Genomic DNA, 23,045 nt, shown 5'->3' with positions numbered 1-23,045 from the left:
TATTAAACTATGTTATTACCTCAACTTAGACAAATTAATACATATCTATCTTTTTTCAATGCGTGCACTGTACAGCGTGTTGTGAATGTGTTGGCATTTAGCCTAGCCCCATTCATTCCTATGGTACAAAACAGGGAAGCCACCAAACACTTCCGTGTTTTCCCTATTTAAAGACTGTTACATGAGGAGTTATACCAGTAAGTATTGTGCCACAAAATAAAACTTTCCTTTAATCAGTTAATCTGGGGCGTGCATGCGATTACAGAATAATATGATAACAAACACACATTCGCGTGCATGCGTGCGTTTGTGTGTGTGTGTGTGTGTGTGTGAGAGAGAGAGAGAGAGAAATGCGGAGCTCTTGATGCAAAAGATAAGTGCACTTGACTGGCTTTCCAGACACCTAGAAATGTTTAAGTCGAAACATCATTTGAATTTAGTAACTTTAATGTTACATTATCCACTTCAAATGAAGGGTGCAAAGATTGTGTAATAAATATTAGATCAATAATAAACATTAGGGGTGTGACCAGATCTCGCGAAATTAATTAAGTCACAAGATTTTTCGTGGATGTGAAATGCTGGCCGTTTCTCAAATTAAAGACTGCATCCTTCAGCGGTCGGATTTGTAGACTGCATATACGTCATAAAGACGTGTCTTATTAGAGAATGTTAACAATTATAAAGTTTACTAAATATATATAGTTGATCGCATTGTTGTAATATGCTTATGACTTGCGAATGCAATGCTCAGTTTACTGATATAAACCTTGATGACGTATGCATGCATATGCGACGTCCGGAGGATGCAGCTTTGTGTTTGAACATTTTACAGTGCTTGCATTATATTCTGTCTTGTAGTGCATGTGCTTTTTTGTTTGGGTTTCCAATAATGTTCGTTTGGGAAACCAGATCGTATAAAGACTGAGACTGATTGTCTGTTGATCATACATGTTTCTGTCTCAGTCAGGAGATTAAACCCTTATCTGAGTTTACATGATTTAATCTCTGCATGCTCTTGTTCAAGAATGACAGTGAGTGTACCATTTCTAGTGTAAAGAATTGGACAAATATTAAAGATTCAAATGAATTCAAATGTGATTTCAGTTTTTCACATTTATTTAATCACTGAGGATTTCTTAAAAAGTTTAAAAATCTCGTCTCGTTCTCATAAACCCAATCTCGTGTCTCGTCACACCACTAATAAATATTTATTAAATGCTCACTCTAATTATTATATAAACATTAAACATGTTTTGACCCACAATGAATCTCATTTAACATATGTGGCTTATGTGCCCTATTATTACCATACATTTGCAACCAAAGATTTTACTAATAGAGCACAAAATTGTTTATAAGAACATAAAATTCCTCATAGATCTAGCGACTTATTTTTACTCTTATAATGCACCGCATTAATGTATTTAACTTTAAATGCACAAAGTGACTGATTTTGTTCAGTCTGATGGTTTACTTTGGGGCATATAGTAAATGATGACAAAAAAGTTTAAAATTTTTTGTGTTTGCACCATATTTTAGTGAATTACATTTTGAGTAACATTTCTTTGTATTGCTGTTTCAAATAGCCCATCATAATCTGTAGTGTTAATGGCAGATACGCTACTAGTTAGTGTCAACAATGTTTTCAAAAATGTGTCCATCCCCACCCCCTGGAAAAAGTTCAGGCTCAGGATTTTTTTTTTGCTTTAACCCCTGAAGGTGGCGCTTATTTGCTGAACATAATGTTCGGTATTTATAAAGGTGTGAAAGTATGCCGTTGTGATCCCAGTGAAAGTTTTGTAAGTAAGTAGTAGCGACTTGTACCTGATACGCGTTTCAATTGGTAGAAAGTGGAGATGAAGAACGGCATTACATGAGTCCTTTTGGGGCATTTTAGAGCTGTTTTGGGTTTGTTTTTGTCAGAATTTGTTCAAATGCATCAAATAAATATACGGTAACACTTTAAAATAAGGTTCATTAGTTAACATTAGTTAACTACATTAGTTAACATAAACTAATAATGAACTGCACTTATACAACATTTATTAATCTTTGTTAATGTTCATTTCAACAATTACTAATACTTTATTAAAATCTTGTTAATGTTAGTTAATACACTGTGTGAACTAACATGAACAAACCATTAAAAGCTTTATTTCTATTAACTAACATTAACAAAGATTAATTAATACTGTCACAAATGTATTGCACATGGTTTGTTCATGTTAGTTAATACATTAACTAATGTTAACTAATGAACCTGTAAAGTGTTACCAAATATACAATAAAAGCAAAACAAAAATAATTTTGTGATCAAAGTGTGTTTTGGTCCACCTGAAGTTTAGCCTCTTGTTCTGAGCAGTTACGAGCAGTAGCATTATAAATATTAACATTATATAGCATCTTAAGGAGAACGGTCTGCCGCAGTACACTTTAGGGAGCGACGGAGAAGCTGCCTACTAGAGCATGTAGTACAGGGTGTACATTTATTACTATAATAATAACACAGTATATACTATACAATAGACCTATACTATAATAATAAGTAATACAGGCTTGAAGCCAACTTTATAGTAGAAACAGCCTCTAGGCTTCTCCACACTGTAGGTTTATTGTTGTTTAATACTAATTAATACAACATTTAGATCATTTATTTCTTACAGTCGCCGCCCACAGTAGTACTTGTTTATACTGACACCTACCAACATGCAGGTTACGTGATGCTAAAATATACAGGTTAGGGGGATTAATTAAATTGTTAGGATTGTCTTAAAGTCGCCATGAAACGGAAGTAGCGATTGCCTTATTTTCCCTGTGGGTGACGTATATCCGAATGAAAAGGCTTTTGAGATTAAATAAGGCAGGGCTGGATTTGAATTTGTCCATCGAGATCTGATTGGATCGTTTGAAGTTGGGTCGTGTTGCTAATTGCTAATCGCTGCGATCCTCTCCCGGACCCCGCCCACCTGCCATACTTATGACCGGAAGTGACGAGAGATTGTTTTGAGGAGGGGAGGAGATTTGCATTTTTGATTAAAGATTATGAGCACACACAAATTTTTTAAAAATAATGAAGCTCACAGATAAGTCATTTGGTAATAATACCACAATATATAAAAAAAAAAATATATATATATATATATATATATATATATATATATATATATATATATATATATATATATATATATATATATATATATATATATTTAAGCAATATCGCTCGAGTAGGAGTGTGATATAGCTCTATATCATCACGGCTGTGATTAGGCCAGAGGCACGAGGCCGCAGGCCGAGTGCCGGAGGCAATCCAGCCGTGATGATATAGAGCTATATCACACGACTCCGAGAGCGATATTGCTTTTATACAACAGTTCGACGGCACACGTTTGAAAAACGAAAACTAGAAAACAACAACGGAGTTATTTTAAAAGCCTCTTTGTTTGAGAACTACTTCTTCCGCCACGGATTTGAGGGCGGCCAGAATGACAGGTAAAACTTTCGGCTGATTTGAAGCTCATAACAACTCAATGGACAGAAAAGCCGTTACTTTATATTACCGTTTCTTGGTCACAAAGTGTAGTTTTAAGATTAGTTCAGTCGAGAATGTATATGTATTATATTTAAATCTGCAGTCGATTAGTAAAGATAGCGCCTGTTTGAACGTTTGCTTAGTGAGATTCGGTACGAATGAGAACCAAAGCATGAGCGGACGTCAGTGTTCACTCGCCCCGCTGACCACCGCCCTCTCTGGGCTACACCTCTGACAGGGATACCCTGGCTCTCATGTTGGCCTTGTTTGTTTATGATCGTCAAAATGAGATCAAATCAGCAGTATTTGGTGTCATGATCAAACTATTACTTGTTTTTTAATTCATATTTAGTGTCTTTTGTGTTGTTATTGTTTTGGCGCGAGGTAAAAGTTAATAAAACTATTTGTATAACGTTACTATTGCGTTCTCATTTATTCTTAACGTGATACGAGCACTCGATTATTATTATTAAACTTTGTTCTTGTCAGTACTATATAAAACTGTTTTTTATAAGTGTCAGAGATATGTTTTTGCATGCTGCTTATAAATATACCAGTGGCGATATCTCATAACATGTTTTAATAGTCAGGTCACGATAAAGTAAATGATCAATGTCCACATTTAAAAGCTGCGGTGCTTACCTGCAGTTCCACGGTGTTTTCGCGTTCTGATAAGAAATATAGCTCCAGAAAAAAACGAGTGTTTATATTCCTCTTTCCAAGTGTTAATAATCCACACGATGTGACAAGACATTACTCCCATTAACTGTAACGTAACATCCAAGAGCGCTGATCTTTGACGGAATAATACTTCTGATTGGGGATTCAGACTGATTTATGAGCCAACTAATGAGACACACGGAGCGTGATTCAAACAGCGCGTCTGTGTTTTTCCATTCAGAGATGAGCCTGCTTAGGACCTCCATTCACTAGGTGGCGGAATAATACAAAAGGTGAAGCGGTTACAGTGCTGTTATCAGCACAATATCGTATGGCTCTTAGCCAATCAGATTCGAGAACCAGAAAGAACTGTTGTATAAATATATATATATATAGTTTTTCATTTCAATTTCATTGCGACTTTCACTCCATTTGCGAAAAAAAATTGTAAGACGAATCCTAAATTAAAAGAGTTCTTAAATAAAAATCTGTTCATAACTGTTACTGTACATTTATGTTGTAATGACCTATTTCATTTCTCTTCTCTAGACTCTCATGCTGTAGTATTGGAGAAGAAGGTTATGTTGCTTTATGTTCAGCTATAAGATCAAACCCTTCACATCTGATAGAGCTGGATCTCAGTGGAAATAATCCTGGAGAAACAGGAGTCAAACACATCTATGATTTAATACAAGATCAAAACTGTGCACTCAAGACTGTCAGGTGAGCTCTGCAATGAAATTATTTGATTTCTTTTTCCTCATTAAATTTCTTTATGATACTATGTCACAATAAATTATTATTAAACAAATAATATAAACTGTTTTTTTTTTTACTTCTTTTTGAGTTTTTCAGACATGTTAGCAAGTAGTTTGGTTTGTTCTACAAGACAAGTTTTCTGACAGAAAATCTCTTTCTTCAGGTTATTGAAAAGTTCTTCTGCAGTTAAAGGCTTCAAGTATCTGAGTGAAACTCTTGGTATAAATCCTTTACTCCAGAGAAAACTGAATCTGAATGATCATAAACTACAAGATTCAATACTGCTACAGATCTGTGATCTACTGAAGGATAAACACTGTAGACTCAACACACTCATGTGAGGATTTCATCTTTATTTAAAGTCTCTTAACAAAGAAGACATAATTTAATATTAGAATGTTATTGTTTGAAATGCATTATTAGTTAACAGCATGATGACAGAATATCTTTCAATTATACATCAAATATCATTTCCTTCTCACAGTCTTGGTAATAAACCATAATGCCCAATGAAATACATGTAAACAAAAAAAACACATGTGCATTTGACAGTCAACAGCAAAAATTCTAAATGTTTTCCTTACAAACAGGATTTAATTAAAATGTAGTTTCATGTCAGCACCTGCCACATATGACAGTCTACCATGAGCTGCTGAAAATGCTGTGCACCGTTACAAAAACAAACTATGGAATCTGAAAATAAACAAATTTACCATTGTCCCAATACAGTCGTCATAGTGTAACCATAATATGTGTACTAAAGCTGTGGTAATGATCACTAGAGTCAAATACATTTATACGATACATTAGCCCTATTCACACAGGATTAGTATCACCTGCTGACCTCTAGTGATTTGTAATAATTGCGGAGGTTGTCTGTGATCTTATCCCATGCGATTCTTATTCTTACTCTTATTCCCCCGCAAATGACCTTCATTACTATATTTTGCAGAGCACCAAGGTCCTGTGATAATATTAGTCCCGTGCAAATTGACAAGCTCACAGATAAGTCATTTGGTAATAATACCACAATATTTAAAAAAAAAAATATATATATAGTTTTTCATTTCAATTTCATTGCGACTTTCACTCCATTTGTGAAAAAAATTTGTAAGACGAATCCTAAATTAAAAGAGTTCTTAAATAAAAATCTGTTCATAACTGTTACTGTACATTTATGTTGTAATGACCTATTTCATTTCTCTTCTCTAGACTATCAGACTGTAGTATTGCAGAAGAAGGTTATGTTGCTTTGTCTAGAGCTGTGAGATCAAACCCATCACATCTGATAGAGCTGGATCTCAGTGGAAATAATCCTGGAGAAACAGGAGTCAAACACATCTATGATTTAATACAAGATCAAAACTGTGCACTGAAGAAAGTCAGGTGAGCTCTGCAATGAAATTATTTGATTTCTTTTTCCTCATTAAATTTCTTTATGATACTATGTCACAATAAATTATTATTAAACAAATAATATAAACTGTTTTTTTTTACTTCTTTTTGAGTTTTTCAGACATGTTAGCAAGTAGTTTGGTTTGTTCTACAACAAGACAAGTTTTCTGACAGAAAATCTCTTTCTTCAGGTTATTGAAAAGTTCTTCTGCAGTTGAAGGCTTCAAGTATCTGAGTGAAACTCTTGGTATAAATCCTTTACTCCAGAGAGATCTGAATCTGAATGATCATAAACTAAACAACACAAGACTGAAACAGATCTGTGATCTACTGAAGGATAAACACTGTAGACTCAACACACTCATGTGAGGATTTCATCTTTATTTAAAGTCTCTTAACAAAGAAGACATAATTTAATATTAGAATGTTATTGTTTGAAATGCATTATTAGTTAACAGCATGATGACAGAATATCTTTCAATTATACATCAAATATCATTTCCTTCTCACAGTCTTGGTAATAAACCATAATGCCCAATGAAATACATGTAAACAAAAAAAACACATGTGCATTTGACAGTCAACAGCAAAAATTCTAAATGTTTTCCTTACAAACAGGATTTAATTAAAATGTAGTTTCATGTCAGCACCTGCCACATATGACAGTCTACCATGAGCTGCTGAAAATGCTGTGCACCGTTACAAAAACAAACTATGGAATCTGAAAATAAACAAATTTACCATTGTCCCAATACAGTCGTCATAGTGTAACCATAATATGTGTACTAAAGCTGTGGTAATGATCACTAGAATCAAATACATTTATACGATACATTAGCCCTATTCACACAGGATTAGTATCACTTGCTGACCTCTAGTGATTTGTAATAATTGCGGAGGTTGTCTGTGATCTTATCCCATGCGATTCTTATTCTTACTCTTATTCCCCCGCAAATGACCTTCATTACTATATTTTGCAGAGCACCAAGGTCCTGTGATAATATTAGTCCCGTGCAAATTGACATCTCTGTAATTTGACCAGGATTTGGATGGGTCATATATCATTTTTTAGTGCTAATATTACCTGTGTGCCTTTTTTATTAGGTTTTTCTCTGTTTCTGCGCCCCTCACACTGAAGCTGAGGAGCACACATACAGGGGAAAGTTGAGGGAATTATTATATATTTCTGATTTTAAATGTCCATCAGTCTCTCCTGAGACTGTTTGATGATTAATATTCAGAATGTTTGCTTATCCCGTGCAAACTGGGCACACAAAACTCAGATGTAGGAAGGGAATTTCTAAATCACACAAGGTCCCTAGATAATATGAATCCTGTTTTATACTATAATAAAATCATTGTTAATTTTCAAGCGGTCAAGTTTTGAATTAAGATTTGAATTATTTTGAAATATAACAAAATAAGTAAGACACTGATCTGTTATGTTAAAGTAAAACAACCCACTGCAACCAAGGACAAGTGAATTATATCACTCACCTTATGCACACACTCTGGATGCATGAAATTAAGTTTAATATCTGCTTCTGATGTAGGATGGGCCTGGTTTTTTCTTTTATCAAAATGTTTACAGAAAAACATGTGACTGTATATTTCATGGGTATCAGTCACTGTTTTCTTGAAGGCTATCTGATATTTATATGCTACAAGTATTTTATAGTACTGTCTGTTATTTATTTATACTAAGAAGGCTTTTTTATGCCTTCCTTTCAAAAAAATCTATGTATCATGCTGCAGATGATATGTCATTATGTACAATAACAATGATGTGGGTCAAACATCATGTGATTTACTATTAAAAGGTCATAAATTCACACAACGTAGATCACTTGTAACTGATTCAGATTTGTTTTTTGATCTAACAGAAACATACACTGTATGCTGTTTGAAAATCTGTGTAGCATAAATCCTATAAATAAAATAATCTAAAGCAAATTATAAAACAAGATGTTTCTCAGCACTTACTGTTATATACCTGTATACAACTTATCATAAATGAAACTTAGCCATTGACCTATCAGAATCAAAGAATGGACCTAACAGTTTTACAAACTTGTTGTGTGTAACTCCGTGGTCATGGATGTCGTCACAGGCCTGTTGTCTAAAACATGTGAATCATGTGAAATAATAACAATACACCCATGATAAGATTGTTGTGTGTGTTTGTAAATAATGTTTGTGTTGTGTAATATTTCAGATTGAGTGGTTGTGGTCTAACAGAAGAAAGTTGTTCAGCTTTAGCTTCAGTTTTAAGATCAAACAGCTTCAGTCTAAAAGAGCTCGACATAAGCAACAATAATCTACAAGATTCTGGAGTCAAGAAACTTCACAACGGATTAGAAAATACAAACTGTCAACTACACAAACTCAGGTAACAACATTTCATCAAGAAATACTCTGTGTGGGATTATTAAACAGTTAAAAAAAATTTAACAGTTAAATCACTGTAAATCAGTTTAGTAATACATTTAATAGACGTATAATAGATGTTTTCCTTTCCTTTGTTTATAACGCACTTACATAGCACAAAACTTCCATAATTATGAAAAACCAGTAAGAAAAGTCCAAATTCAACAGCCTCAGTTAGAGGTCAGATGGCCCTCAGTAAATGTCTTTGTTAGATCTTCACACGGCTTTACCCCAAACAGAAAGATTTCAGTCTTGGATTCATTCAATACTAGAAAGTTCTGTTTTAGCCATGAGTGTAGCTCATGTAGACAGGATAGTAGAGGCTCAACAGATTTCTTATGTTTATGTTGTAAAGGAAAGGAAAGTTGGGTGTCATCAGCATATAAGTGGAATGATACACCATATTTCTCAAAAATGGCACCCATCTGAAGCATAAAAATAGAAAAGAGAATAGGAGCTAGAAAGGGGTACCCCACATGGGAGAGGATGAGCTGGGGAGCTAAATTGATCAATAGACACAACAATCTGTTACTCGGAAACAAATTAAACCAGTTCAACACAGTACCTTGTAATCCTAAAGTGTTTTCAAGTCTAGAGAGTAAGATTTTATGATCAATCATATCAAAAGCTGAGCTGAGATCTAGCAACACTAGGGCCACCGTGTTCCCTTTATTTGTTTCAAGAAAGATGTAATTTGAAACTTTTAACAGTGCAGTTTCAGTGATGTGTTTTGATTTAAAGCCAGATTGGAATTTTTCAAAAAGCTTGTGATTCTTGATTTCTCATCTCTAGACTCTCATGCTGTAGTATTGGAGAAGAAGGTTTTGTTGCTTTATGTTCAGCTGTGAGATCAAACCCATCACATCTGATAGAGCTGGATCTCAGTGGGAATGATCCTGGAGAATCAGGAGTCAAACTCATCCATGATTTAATACAAGATCAAAAATGTGCTCTGAAGACTGTCAGGTGAGCTGTCAATTTATATAATACACAATAAATCATATGCAAGATAATATTTTATAGATGTTTAGGTTAAAAAGAACAATATACAGTATGTACACTGAAACAAATGATTATGGCCCCAATTAAATGAAGCATAATTCAATTTAGCTAGTTTTAACTTTTAAAATTGTAACTACTAATTTAAGTTTTTCATTTTAATTAATATATATTAATAGGTTTTAAGCGAATTACATATGTTTTAAATTCAAGTCATGTCAATTAATTAAATTTAGTTTAAAAAAATAGGTTGGTTCTTTGAATCTCATAATAACTCAATAGACGGAATAGCCGTTTCTTAATTTTACCGGTTTTTGGTCACAAAGTGTAGTTTTAAGATTAGTTCAGTCGAGAATATATATGTATAATAAGCAAACAGTTGACCATTCCATTCCATCGTATTTTTTTATTCCTACTATGGAAGTCTATGGAACCTAAAAATAACATTAGGGGAATGTTTATTGTCTTAAGGGAAGCATTCCTGGCTAACCAAAAACCTTGTAAAATAACGTTCTAGAGACCAAAAACTAATGTTAGGGGAACGTTTTGGGAACCAAAGCTGGGGATGGGCAGGAATAGTTGGCTTACATGGAAATCCAGGATTTATTAATATTCTACATTAAACAATGTATTTTTTATTCAGGCTACTTATATTAATTTCGAGCTACCAAAAATTAAAAAGTGCCTGCCTGAAGGGCTACCAGGGATTTTAAAATTTTGCGAGCCCTGCATACCTGATTATTACCTGAACAAAATTATATTGCACATTTTAGAGTGGCCTTTTATTGTGTCCAGCCTAAAGCACACCAGTGCAATAATTATGCTGTCTAATCAGCATTTTAATATGCCACACCTGTGAGGTGGATGGATTATCTCTGTGCATACTAACACAGTTTTAGACAGATTTGTGAACAATATTTCAGAGAAGTAGTATTTTTCTTAGTATTTTTTTAAGTAGTTTTCTGTACAAAGAAAATGTCTTTAATCTTTGAATTCAGCTCATGAAAAATTAGGGCAAAAACGAAAGTGTTGACTTATATTTTTGTTCATTGTATGTGGAATAAGGAATATATAACTATATCCTTAAGCCTAACACATTTATAATAAAAGGTAAAAGTTGATTTCATGTGGACTTTACCACCCACTAAATTATACAGTATTATAAGAATTGTCACTTTTATACTCTACACATCATCACTGTTTCATCACTGTTTTTTTGTCTTTTTGTACTTCACAACATCAGCACTTGAACACAATATTGATTGGTATAACTGTTTAACTTGATATTGGTCAATATTTAAATTAATCGTCTGTTTATTTTTATTGTTGTTGTAATTTTTAATTTTTTTCTGTTCCTCCTTACAGATTAGAAAGTAAAGGTTTTTTCTCATGGTTCTCATTGAGCTCATGGAGGGCTGAACAGTCATCATCAGAAGAAGAAGATAAGAACACTTCATCTCAAAACAGTACTGTCTTCAATACAAACACTCAATAACCTACAGCTGTAATACATTTTATGTGTGTTTATATGTGTCCAGTTTAATTTAAACACTATTTAATAAAAAAAATGAAATTATACTAGATTAATTTACAATATGTAGTACTATTTATTTATTTTTACAAAAAAATTATATATTAGCAGGATTATATATATATATATATATATATATATATATATATATATATATATATATATATATATATATATATATATATATATATATATAGTAAGGGCTGGGCTCAGTCTTTTACCTTTTCATGGGTGTTATTGAAGATTTAATTAAGTTGGTATGGGAATTACATTAATTGTAATGTAATCTGGTGTATTTGCAGCTGAACCAAAGGATAAAACAAAAATTGGTCAAAGCAGCAAAGGATCAAGTGCTGCTCAGGGCGGAGATGGAACAAGTGCCACTCAGAGCAAAGGAGGTTCAAGGCCCACTCAGGGCGGAGACACATCAAGTACACATCAGAAAGCCTATTTAGATCTCTTTATCATAATACATTTTTATTTTTTAGTGTTGTACTTTTATATTTTGTATACTATTTATTTTTTATATACAAAATCAATAGTTTTAGAGCCAGAGCCAGAGCCAGAGCAATCAATATGGAGGTGTTTAAGTTCATATTTTAAACTAAAAGTCTAAAACTAAAAGTCTTAAACGAAAACTAAAAGTCTAAATTTGAAACGAAAAGTTGAAGTCGAAAACTAAAAGTCGAAGTCGAAAATGAATTTGGTATTTAGGATTGGGCATTTTGTATTTAGGATTCTGCATTTTGTATTTAGGATCGGGCAATTGGTCATTTAGCTATTGAGGATTTAGGATTGGCATTTAGGGATTTAGGATTGGGCATTTAATCATTTAGCCATTTAGGATTGGGCATTTGAGGATTGAGGAGTGTATGCAAATAAGGAGGCGTGGCCAATATACTGGAGGCTGGGTTTGAAATGGCTGTTGCGCAGAGGCACCTTATGGAAAGCAGAGGGAGCTCCCAGTACTAAGTACACTGTAATGAAACCAAACAGCGAGTGAGCAGGGCGGAGCGAGGACTGTACTTTATAATGTGATAACTTCAACTTAATGACAGCAATAGCTACTAGTTTAGGGTGACCATGTCCTGGCTGTTTTTTATAAAGTAATGAAAATGTCCTGGTTTTCATTATTTCATTGGGCCATTAAGCATGTAGCCTACTTTAAATATATGCTTGCCTTTGCACACAAAACATATGAAACTGGCTTCACCCCGTCTCTTTTTATAATCAGCACTCAATCTGCAGCGGCAAGCAGAGAGCACTCACCTGAAGTCAAACAGGATGAAGGAACTAGAGGGGACTCTAACCCACCCAACATGCCTGTATTTTACTACACACTACTTGTATTATGCAACAAAAAAGAAAGATAATAAAGTGTTAGTTACTAGCCAAGATAAGAGAGTGTAATTTATTTTTAATGGGGGAATTAAGGCACCACAACAACAATTACAGAGAGAACAGAAAAGTACAGAAGGGATGTACCTGCGGTAGTGTGCACGTCACAAATTATGAAAAATATAAACTACAATCTCGGCCAGTGAAATGTCTTCAGGTGTCTTCAGGTTAATGCAAACAGCCAGCAGACGTGGAGTTAATGCGCTATTTGCAAGGGAAGGCAACTGATATCACTGATGACCCGCTGGCTTGGGGGCGGAACAATGAGGCAAGATATTGGCCGTTTCTCAATCTGAAGACTGTAGCCTCCGGAGGTCGCATTTTCAAGCTGCATACGTCATCAAGACTGTCTTATTTCATAACATTAACCATTATAAAGTTGACTATTCTTTGTTAATCATACATTGTTGCAATATGCTTATGACTTGCAAATGCCTGAAAAAAATAAACCAGGCTTGATGACATACAGCCTGCATATGCGACCTCAGGAGGCTGAAGCCTTCCGATTGAAAAAAAACGCTGTTCTCTCATGGTCAAAGTTGCGAAAAAGTATCAATCTGCGCTGCCAGTACACCATCAGACCGCATTTTCAGTGTGGCTGGAAAGATTATAACCCCAAAAAGGTTTATAACTTGTTGTTTCATGAGTGGAAGTGCTACAATAAACACACAGATATGTGCCGATCCCCTGGGTGCTCCGGGGCTCGGCTCGAGTAGCCACCAAAATGGCCAAGCATATACGCACAGTTGCTTTACATTTACTTCACATGTCGCGTCTAAAACTACGCGGAAAACGTGACCGCGCCGCTTTCCTCCTCTTCAAAGCGCGTGGGCGCTTCAGAGCGTCTTTCGTTGCGAAGTAATCTAAGCATTGCTTGACACTGTGACGAACACTCACCAGCGGAGAAAGAGTTTGGTGCCTATGAACACGCACGTTTGTATATCTGATCCTCGTTTACATTTTTATATTTCAAAATATATGTATGCATTATGTATAAGACCTATATGCACATGCATGCACCCCCACCACACACACACAATCTATAACCACCGCAATCCATTACCATCGCGGTGGTAAAAAACTGACACCGTCACAGCCCTAATTATAACAAGACGGGGCGAAGCCAGTTTCATATGTTTTGTGTGCAAAGGCAAGCATATATTTAAAGTAGGCTACAGGCTTAATGGCCCAATGAAAATAATGAAAACCAGGACATTTTCATCACTTTATAAAAAACAGTCAGGACATGTCCTGGGAAAACAGGACGTTTGGTCACCCTAAACTAGTAGCTAATGTTAGCATCTTACACTCTTAGAATGGATGTGTTAAAAACAACACATTAGGGTTGATTCTGGGACAACACACTCAGGGGCTGTTTACACTTCGTATTAAGATGTGTTTTCATCGATCGGATCGATCAGAGAGACACATCACGTTTACACCTGGTATTTAAATCCGTTTCTTTTGTCCACTTTCGACCGCTTCTGTGCTGAATACTATGAGGGGGTGGTCTGTGAGACGGTGGGCGAGTCTCTCTGCTGTCATTCAAACGCGAGCGGGAGTAATGATAAGTTTATATGGACGCAAACTAATATTATGTCGGAGTCCACTGCTTGTTTAGCAAGTAAACATGCTGCACAGAGTTTTGTATGTTTGTTTGTAAGAGCTTTCTCTGAATTTTCAGCGCAATTGATGAAATAGGATCGTGCAACTTTCACACGCTTTCAAAACGATTTTTGAAACAACACATTTTGTGTTACTTTTAACACAACTTGTTTTATTTTAACACAAAATCAACACAAAATGACACATGATGTGTTCAAATTACACATAATTTGTTAAAAGCTTAACACAAAAAGATGTGTAAAACATTAACACATACTTTTTAAGAGTGTACCTGCTGCTTTCTCATCGTCAGACCGATAGCACTCCTTTCACTGGTGACTTTGTGTGTGTGGCCACATAAATGTTACAATGCTGTCATTAAGTTGAAGTTATCACATTTCTCCACCACCCTGTTAAGGGAAATTATTGTTTATCACTATTCCAATTCAGGGAATTGTTGATTTAGCTCAAATGCAAATACATACAATTAATCGTCATTAACTATATGTGACCCGCTCTGGCAAAATGAGTCGGAAGTCGCAACGTTCCGTTTTAAGATATGAGCGGATAATGTGGAAAAACACAGAAATTATCAAAAAAAATATTTTTAGCTAATTTCAAAGAACAGACATTAAAAAATAATCTCCCAAAGTTTCGTAGTCCAAATAATTGATTAAAGGTGTTTATATGACTATTTAAGTTGAAACAGTTTTACTAAATTTGCGGGAAATGAACATTGCTTTTCTCAAATCCTCTCGTCACCTCCGAGCATTTCCCGGGTATCCCCTGAAACGTCACTATCTCCCCAATTTGGTGTTACACGCTGTTTTAGAGCCAATCAGAAATCTTCATAAAGGCTGATCATTTGTCAATAGGAAACCCCGGGGCACGCGATTGGTCCAGCCATCCTCCTGTCATACTCACAGCACTCTCCTCTCCTATTTAACTCCTTTTTGAATTGTTTACAGTGTTATTGTCAACTAGCCTACACAAAGATATGATTGCATAGGCAAACATTATTTGTTTTCTTTTTGCTTGTCTCTCTTCCTCTCTCAATTTCCATGTTTTGTGGGGACATTCCATAGACGTAATGTTTTTATACTGTACAAACTGTATATTCTATTCCCTTCCCCTAACTCAAACCCCAACCATCACAGAAACCCTTTTGTATCTTCACATTTTCAATAAACATCATTCTGTTTGATTTATAAGCTTGTTTCCTGGTTTACTGTAATAGCATTTATATTAATGTCTTTTGTCAAATTAAGCTGTAAAATAAATCGTTTATCCCTTTAAATTTTGAAAATTTTGGATTTTGAAAGATATCTCCAAAAATGGGCAAAAAACTTTAAAGGCATTTTTCTCAGGTTTTCAGTTGGAAAAAGAGGACAACAACCTTAATTCAAATGTCTACATCTTTAAAACCATTCAAGGTATGACTTTGACTAGGATATCATTTGAAAGCTTATGTATACCAAAATCTCAATTTTGAAATTTGGGTCACTGTGACTCATTTTGCTGGATCAGGTCACATATATATATTGTAGGATTGTTATGATGAATCATAACAATTAATTAATTCGTCCAGTGAATATATCCATAATTGTACCTCAATTCTGAGGAACCTTGAGCGTGAGGAAGCATGGATCGAAAGTTAAAGTGACTTTGAATTTAATCAGAACTCAGAGGCATCCATGGATAAATATGCATATATATTTATTGACTACTCTACTGGGATTATATGAGACATAACTGACTTTAGACAAACAACATTTAACAAAGAGAGAGAGAGAGAGTTGCATAAACCAACATTCACCTTACTTAACCGACTTAAATGCAGCTATATTCTAAGATCTAGAATAATTCTCGGATACTTGCATGTCTGTGCAGTTGAAGGCATTTGAAAGTCTTAGGTTTAGATGGAACAAGATGGCTTTGCAGGTTCTTGAAGAATCTCAAGACAGTGTCCAATTGCAACAGTTTTATGCTGGAAGAACAGACCAGGTTGTCGGTGTGTGAACCGAGCGTCCAGTCCATTTGAACAGTTGTTCAGAAAGGTTTAGATGTGAATTGGTGGTTTTCTAATTGTTAAAAATCCATTCTTGGTCACAAACTCAGGTGAGTTTGGCCTAAAACTCACAGAACAAAAGAAAGGCTTCTAGGCCTAATTGCCCTCCCCCAGGGGGGCGGAGGTTGCTGGAAGAACTCACTTGTAGAAGAGATGAGGCGATGATCACTGAAGAAAAGAGAACTCCTTAACTCTGTCTGTGTTCTTAGGCAGGGGTCTTTAATCTGTCTTAGGCTATGTTTACATTAATGCGTTTATCCTTTATAACGCGTTACTTTTGCTACGTTTACGTCTTTCATCTACACTACACCACCGTTTTCGACCCTCATAAACGGATTCGTTCGCAAACGCTGCAGACCCTGTTTTAGTTTGAGAACTCAGACGTTGCTCTGAGTGTAAATGAACGTAGACGGAGTCTTATGTAAACGAACAGCTGATGTTAACGTGACAGCGCATTATTTTCAAAGTAAAAATTATTTTATTCAGGTAAATGGAGGTTTGCAACAGAGGTTTTGCCAAAAATAGTAAACATCTATACCAACCAGCTATTATACACGCTATATCAGATTGTTTTAACATGTATCCTTATAGATAATGTCTGTTTTATATTTATGTTTGAGTATTGTTGGGTTTGAATATTGTTGTGATGTTGTTTATGTTTTGTTTAAATTTAGTTAGCTTATTACGAAAGACAGACTGTAATTTTAAACGCCATATAGGGCGTTGTAAAGGCCAATATAAAGTGAGAATTGTAATGGGTCAGACATTATTTTCGAGTTTAATTTAAGTTTTGTTTTCTACTTTAAAATTAATTTCGTTTCATATCATTTGTCTCTTAATTTTAATTGATGTTTTGTTGATAAGTTTTGTGAATATAAATGAATAAAAACAATAAAATCAACGTCATATTCATATTTAATGCTCGTTTAGCCGATTGCGCTTTTTGCTATTTCTGTGTTGCTAGCGGAGGACGTGCATTGACCTCGCATACTTTTAAAAACATCGTCATATTAATTTTTATTAATTAATTGCACACTGAACAGCGACAGGTAAGGGAAGATAAGTTATTTGGTGTTTACCACTTATTATGTTTGATTTAAGTTTGCATTTGCTGAAATGAATTTTTGCTTCAAGTTCGCTACTGTTTAGTACTGTTCACTTGAATGCTTCTTTTTTAAATCATAAAGAACTTTCTGTTTGGTTTATAACATCAAAATTAACCTATTAATCATATTAATATGTTGTAAGGGGAGCTGAAGACTTTCCCGAATGCATTTTTATAGGTTCAAAAATAGTGTCTGTTGTAGTTGCCGGCAAAGGATGCAGGTATGAATTTTTGTCAATATCCACCCCTAGGCTGCATAAATGCGCAAAGGTAAGCTATTATTAGAGTAATAAGTTATTTTACACTTTAATGCGCATGCCCAGTTACATGATTGGTCATGTTTCATGCATTTATGGTTGTGTATAGTGTGGATGAAGATTATTTTTTATTCGTTTTAAAACGCAAATGCTCTAATGTAAACAGGGCCTTAAAGAGGTGTCTGACCCAATAACTGTCTTTGTCTTCCAACATGCTGCTTTGCATATGGAATTCAATTGGATGTTGAGGTGGAAATGTTAAAGTGTTTCATAATATTATTATGAAGAAGAGTTTCCTAAACATAATGCATATTATCATTCAGGAAATCAAAAATGGAATACACAGATACCAAACAAGGTCTAAATAAATTTTGGGTTAATATACTGATATAACATTAACACCAAGACATAATCCATGATGAGATTAGAAATAGTTGATTAAAACATTTCCCTTATACATTTATAAGTGAATACATGCATGACTAAATAGAAAGTTTCTCTGTCTGTCTCAAAATCACTCACATTCTTTTGTGGTCATAAAACTTTAATCTTGATGTGTTGCCGTAGTCACGTGTCATGTGTTTTGCTTTGAAGTGTTAAAAGCAGTTTGGGGTTAGTGTTACAGACCCCCGGTGCCTGGCCTGCTTGTTGGGTCTGCACTTATATTTATGAAATATAAGAAGTTATTGTGTGTCTGATCTTGCTCAGACATTACATTATGGTATATTGTTGTAATTTACTTATGACTTGCGAATGTAATGCTCAGTTAACTTGAATAAACCAGGTTTTATGACGTATGCAGGCTGCATATGCGACCTCCACAGGCTACAACCTTCGGATTGAGAAACGGCCAAAGTGAAGTTGATGTGGACAGCAGAGATGGAGGATCAGCTTGTTGATTTGTGGCAACAGCACAAATGTTTATACAACGTGTCTTGTAAAAATTATTCCAAGCACTATCATAGAAATGTCTTCCTGCATATCGTCTGCCATGCTTATTTTGAAGTCTCACGAGATTTTGTGGGATTTCCTGTGTTGACAGTCGCGACTCTGGTTGAAAATCTGTTTGTGTGTGGTGTGCTGTCTTAGAATCTGATGGCTCATTCACTATGTTGTACAAGTGTAACGATCCAAAATTAGTCCACACATTCACACATCACAAAAATTTAGGGTGTTTAAAGCTGACTAAATTTGTTTTTTATTATTAATTTCATATTGTACAGGTGAACCATGACAAGTAATGCAGTTTTTGTAATGCCACTAATTGTTAACATTTTGACAGTTTATGCGCAATGATTGACTATATGTTCTTGTTGGATAGAAAACAACTGCTAATATTTTGACCAAATCACTTGATTTTGAATCAGGTTTGATGTGTTTTGATAGAGTTAGTTATTATGTAGAAAAAGATAAACATGGTTGTATGTGTTGTCAGTCCTCTAATAAACACAAAAATAAATAGGCACTTTTTGATGGTTTTTTTTTAAAGTCGGTATTTAAAAGTGTATAACTCTGGCCCTGAGTGGTAACGAAACCTGCAGACAGTTTTGTTTGATTCCAGAACTTGTCAGCTTACAGAGGAAAAATGAATTTTTTCTCTATCTTAATCTATGCAAAAGTTATTTTACTCCAACTGAAGGGAGGAATAATACCCTTTTTGTATTTAATTTCCACCTAAAACATTTGAAGTGCTCCCATAACCACATACAGTAGCATAAATGCAATATCTTTAACTCATTTTAAAGAAAACCCTTTGAAGTTACAGAAAAAGCTGCTGTTTGTGACAAATATTCTTATTTATGTTGTTTTTTATATGATGAAACACCAAAAATATTTTTTGTGTTCTAAACACTGTCTTTGAAAGTGGATATCTCAGGCTCTCTGTGCTCTAGCAGACTGCAGACAGTTCTGGTTGTAATATTTCGTTAAAGGTCATTTTGTACCATTTTGGACCCTGTACAGGGTCCACAGAGTGTCTTCATTTGATATTATATCCATTATGCAGTAAATCTATGTTATATGTAACTAACAAAGTGTGTAGAGGAGAGTGGGGCACAATTTAAGCAATTGCTTAAAATTCCATGTAAAACTTACTGAATAAAGTGGATGCAAAAATGATGCACTATATTTTCAAGTAAATCCAGCCTTTATTTTTTTCAGTGTAGACAGGTATCTAACAACAGGTATCTGGATACAGGATACATGACTAGTTTTAAACTGTATTAAACTTAAAGGTATTATAAACTGATTATTCCTACTGAACCTCAGTAGGAATAAAATCAAGGACATAGGAGTGAATCTCTTGTGTAATCTACTGAATGATTCAGATTGTAAACTTTAGTAACACTGGTGAGTAAACCTTTGACTGACAGCTGAATAAGAAAATATTTGTTTTTGAAATTGAAACCACTTGTTGCTTATGTGAAGCATGAATGCAAAATTATATTTGTTAAACATTCTTCAGTTTTTTAAAATGTTATTTATGGTCTGGTGAAAGTAAAATAATCTTTGTTTGTCTCTTTCTAGTCTACATAAAGCATTGGTCCATTTTCTTAAAAAAAATCCAGATAATTTACTCAACCCCATATCATCCAAAATGTTTAAGAAATGAAGTTTTTTGAGGAAGACATTCCAGGATTTTTCTCATTATAATAAACTATATTGGACCCCAACACTTTACAGTTTTATTGGAGTTTAAAATTGCAGTTTCAATGCAGCTTCAAATGGCTCTAAATGATCCCAAACAAGGCATAAGGGTCTTATCTAGCGAAATTAATGTCATTTTTGGCAATAAAAATATGCATTTTTAAACCACAACTTCTCGTCTTCCTCTGTGTAACACGCCAGTGTGACCTCACGTAATACGTCATCATGTAATTATTAAATTATCTGGATGCAAAAGTACCAACAGTGGTTCTCCGGTCCCCTGCAGTTGTTACGCACATGCTTGCAGTATTTAAATTTAATATATTCTGGTCTTGATTTTTGGTGTAAACTCGTAAACACCCCCTAGAACACCTGAATGCCCCCCTTTCAAATCTTGCTTTAAGCACCCCCTGATTCCCTCTGAATGCACCTGGGGGGGCGGTACCGCCCCCCTTTGAGAAACACCGGTTTAAACTATTATTTGATATGAGGTTTTACACAAAGCAAGAAAGTTCTTTAAAAAATAATATCAGCTTTTTAATTGCATCCACAGAACATCATCACACAAATGTTAGAATTTCAAAAGAAACTTTAAAGATGAGGAGGAAAATTAACAACATGGACAATCTTTACAGTATATGCAGACATCAATAAACAGATTTAGGAATTAATAGGAACACACGTGTACACAAGGATAATGTTGAAAATTGAATTAATTTGTTATAGGATTCAGATAAATTATCATTTTAGTTTTCTCTGTTGTACTTTACAGTTACATCAAAGGATGAAGCAGAAGCTGATCAAAGAACAGAGAATTCAGAGCTAAAATATAATGCAAATCCAATGCCTTGACAAATTTAAAGAAAGTAACCTGCTAATATAAAACTATAAAGATATATTCATACCCTTCATAACTGTCACAGTTGAAACAAACACATGTCTGACACTAAGCCTGTGTAAATAGATAGATATATTATTGTTTTTACTGAAAACACTATAAGGTGGATTCTGACATGCTTCTGGATTACCGGTTAAGGATTACTGCTGCTGCCATTCAAGCTAAAAACCATGAATTCTGGATATTGATCTACTACTTTAATTGACATTAAAGGTCAGTTCATTTCATTTAAATGTTAAACTAAGGCTCAAGTATTTATATTGCCTCTCACATAAGCTGTTTATTTTCCTTTAAGAAAAATAGTATTTGAATTAAATTTGAATGTGTATATATGTGTACTTTCAGCCGACATCCTAAAAGTGAGGGGGACAAGGACTTGTATATGTGTATAGTAAAGCAAAATAAAGTAAACTGACATTAGGCCGAACAAATTTCTTATACAGTTGTCCACTAAAATGTATAAAATTTTAGGACCAAAAATTATTCAAACACTTTGACCTGACCAAGTGTTTTTTTTTTCTTTAATTCAAGATTAATTTGTTCTGCAAATAAAATGCACATTGTGAAATGTTGAAGGTTTATGATTACATTTTGGTTTGACTGCATATATATATAGACAAATAAATGTTCAGTAAACAAATAATATAAATAATATAACAAATGATGAGCTATTGTCCACACAGTGCTTTTATGTTTTTCATGTTGGTCAAATGTAAAATAGTACTGCATGTGTTATACTGCGTTGTTTAAATTAAGTAAAGATTAAACCTTTTTGCAGTTATAAAAGTTAATCAGTCAAGATAATGCATGCTTTTTTACTTTGGTCATTGCTTCATTAACTTTTACTTTGAGAAGATGTGCACGGATCCAATAGGCTACTATGCGTTTAGTTTCTCAACTGCTTACATTTTATTTAAGCCAAACACTATGTTTACGTTTCAGTTGGAAACCCAAAAAGTTCTTTATCGGGGAGTTTTTCAAAGCATCAACCTTATCAAAATCTCAAGATGTCACATAAGACATTAATTCACACTTGTTAGTGGTTATTAGTGACTGATTTGGCGAAGCTACAAATTCCTTCTTTTTATAGTCTTGAACGCATGACAGTCATTTTCTAAATATTGTTATTTAAAACACACTGTCTGGTCAAAATTTAATAAAATAAATCAACACAAAGACACTAAACTGACTTCTTAAGGCAGTGTTTATTAATGTTTGACTTGTTCACATGAATGTTGTGTATAGAAATAAGCAAAGCATGTCCAGTAAGAGCGTATAGAACAGCAGTATATCATACAGACATGTATTCAACTTGACTTAAACTCTGTTTTCTGTACATACAGTCTGAATGATCGTCACAATCTTCAACATGAGGTTTAATACAGCATCTGTTTTTCATCTGTCTCATACAAACACATTGTGTTCTGACCTTACATTCACATTAATCAGAGCTTATAAAAGTATAGAGAATATTTACAGAAATGCATCTTACAGTACTGTATATAATATGTATTCTCATTTATCATTGTCAAGAGCTGCTCTATTTTTTTTAAATGAAAAATTAAACATGAATCACATGAAAGCAAAGCATATATGTTCAACATTTGCTTTAAGTGTTGCGGATATAAACACACTGAATACTAAGGTGTTACTAAGGAAGATATTGACCCCTCTTCTTCAGTCTGGTTTGTTTGACTCTCTTGCTTTTTAGGTTGATTTGTGTAGAATCTATAAGAAAACAGCAAAATCACACTATATACAA

General features: G+C 34.3%; 1 protein-coding gene across 15 annotated transcripts in view; it reads left to right on the top strand.

Annotated features, from left to right (window-relative positions):
• The window catches only part of LOC129454094 (uncharacterized), a 476,448-nt gene that overhangs the window by 23,856 nt on the left and 429,547 nt on the right, over nt 1–23,045 (top strand). For 9 of the 15 annotated variants that reach the window (XM_073865342.1, XM_073865338.1, XM_073865351.1 and 6 more), the window contains 5 exons: nt 4,745–4,918; nt 5,118–5,291; nt 6,167–6,340; nt 6,541–6,714; nt 8,565–8,738. The exons of 1 other annotated variant lie outside the window; for it this stretch is intronic. In XM_073865342.1, coding sequence (XP_073721443.1) covers nt 4,745–4,918; nt 5,118–5,291; nt 6,167–6,340; nt 6,541–6,714; nt 8,565–8,738 — 870 coding nt within the window. The remainder of the gene's footprint in view (nt 1–4,744; nt 4,919–5,117; nt 5,292–6,166; nt 6,341–6,540; nt 6,715–8,564; nt 8,739–23,045) is intronic. 5 more of the 15 variants (XM_073865347.1, XM_073865339.1, XM_073865340.1 and 2 more) reach the window with 4 other exon arrangements.

Source organism: Misgurnus anguillicaudatus, unplaced genomic scaffold, assembly GCF_027580225.2.
Source record: "Misgurnus anguillicaudatus unplaced genomic scaffold, ASM2758022v2 HiC_scaffold_31, whole genome shotgun sequence".
Classification (NCBI taxonomy): domain Eukaryota; kingdom Metazoa; phylum Chordata; class Actinopteri; order Cypriniformes; family Cobitidae; genus Misgurnus; species Misgurnus anguillicaudatus.
The sequence above is the reverse complement of the archived record's forward strand: the minus strand, read 5'-3'. Positions and strand labels throughout refer to the sequence as shown.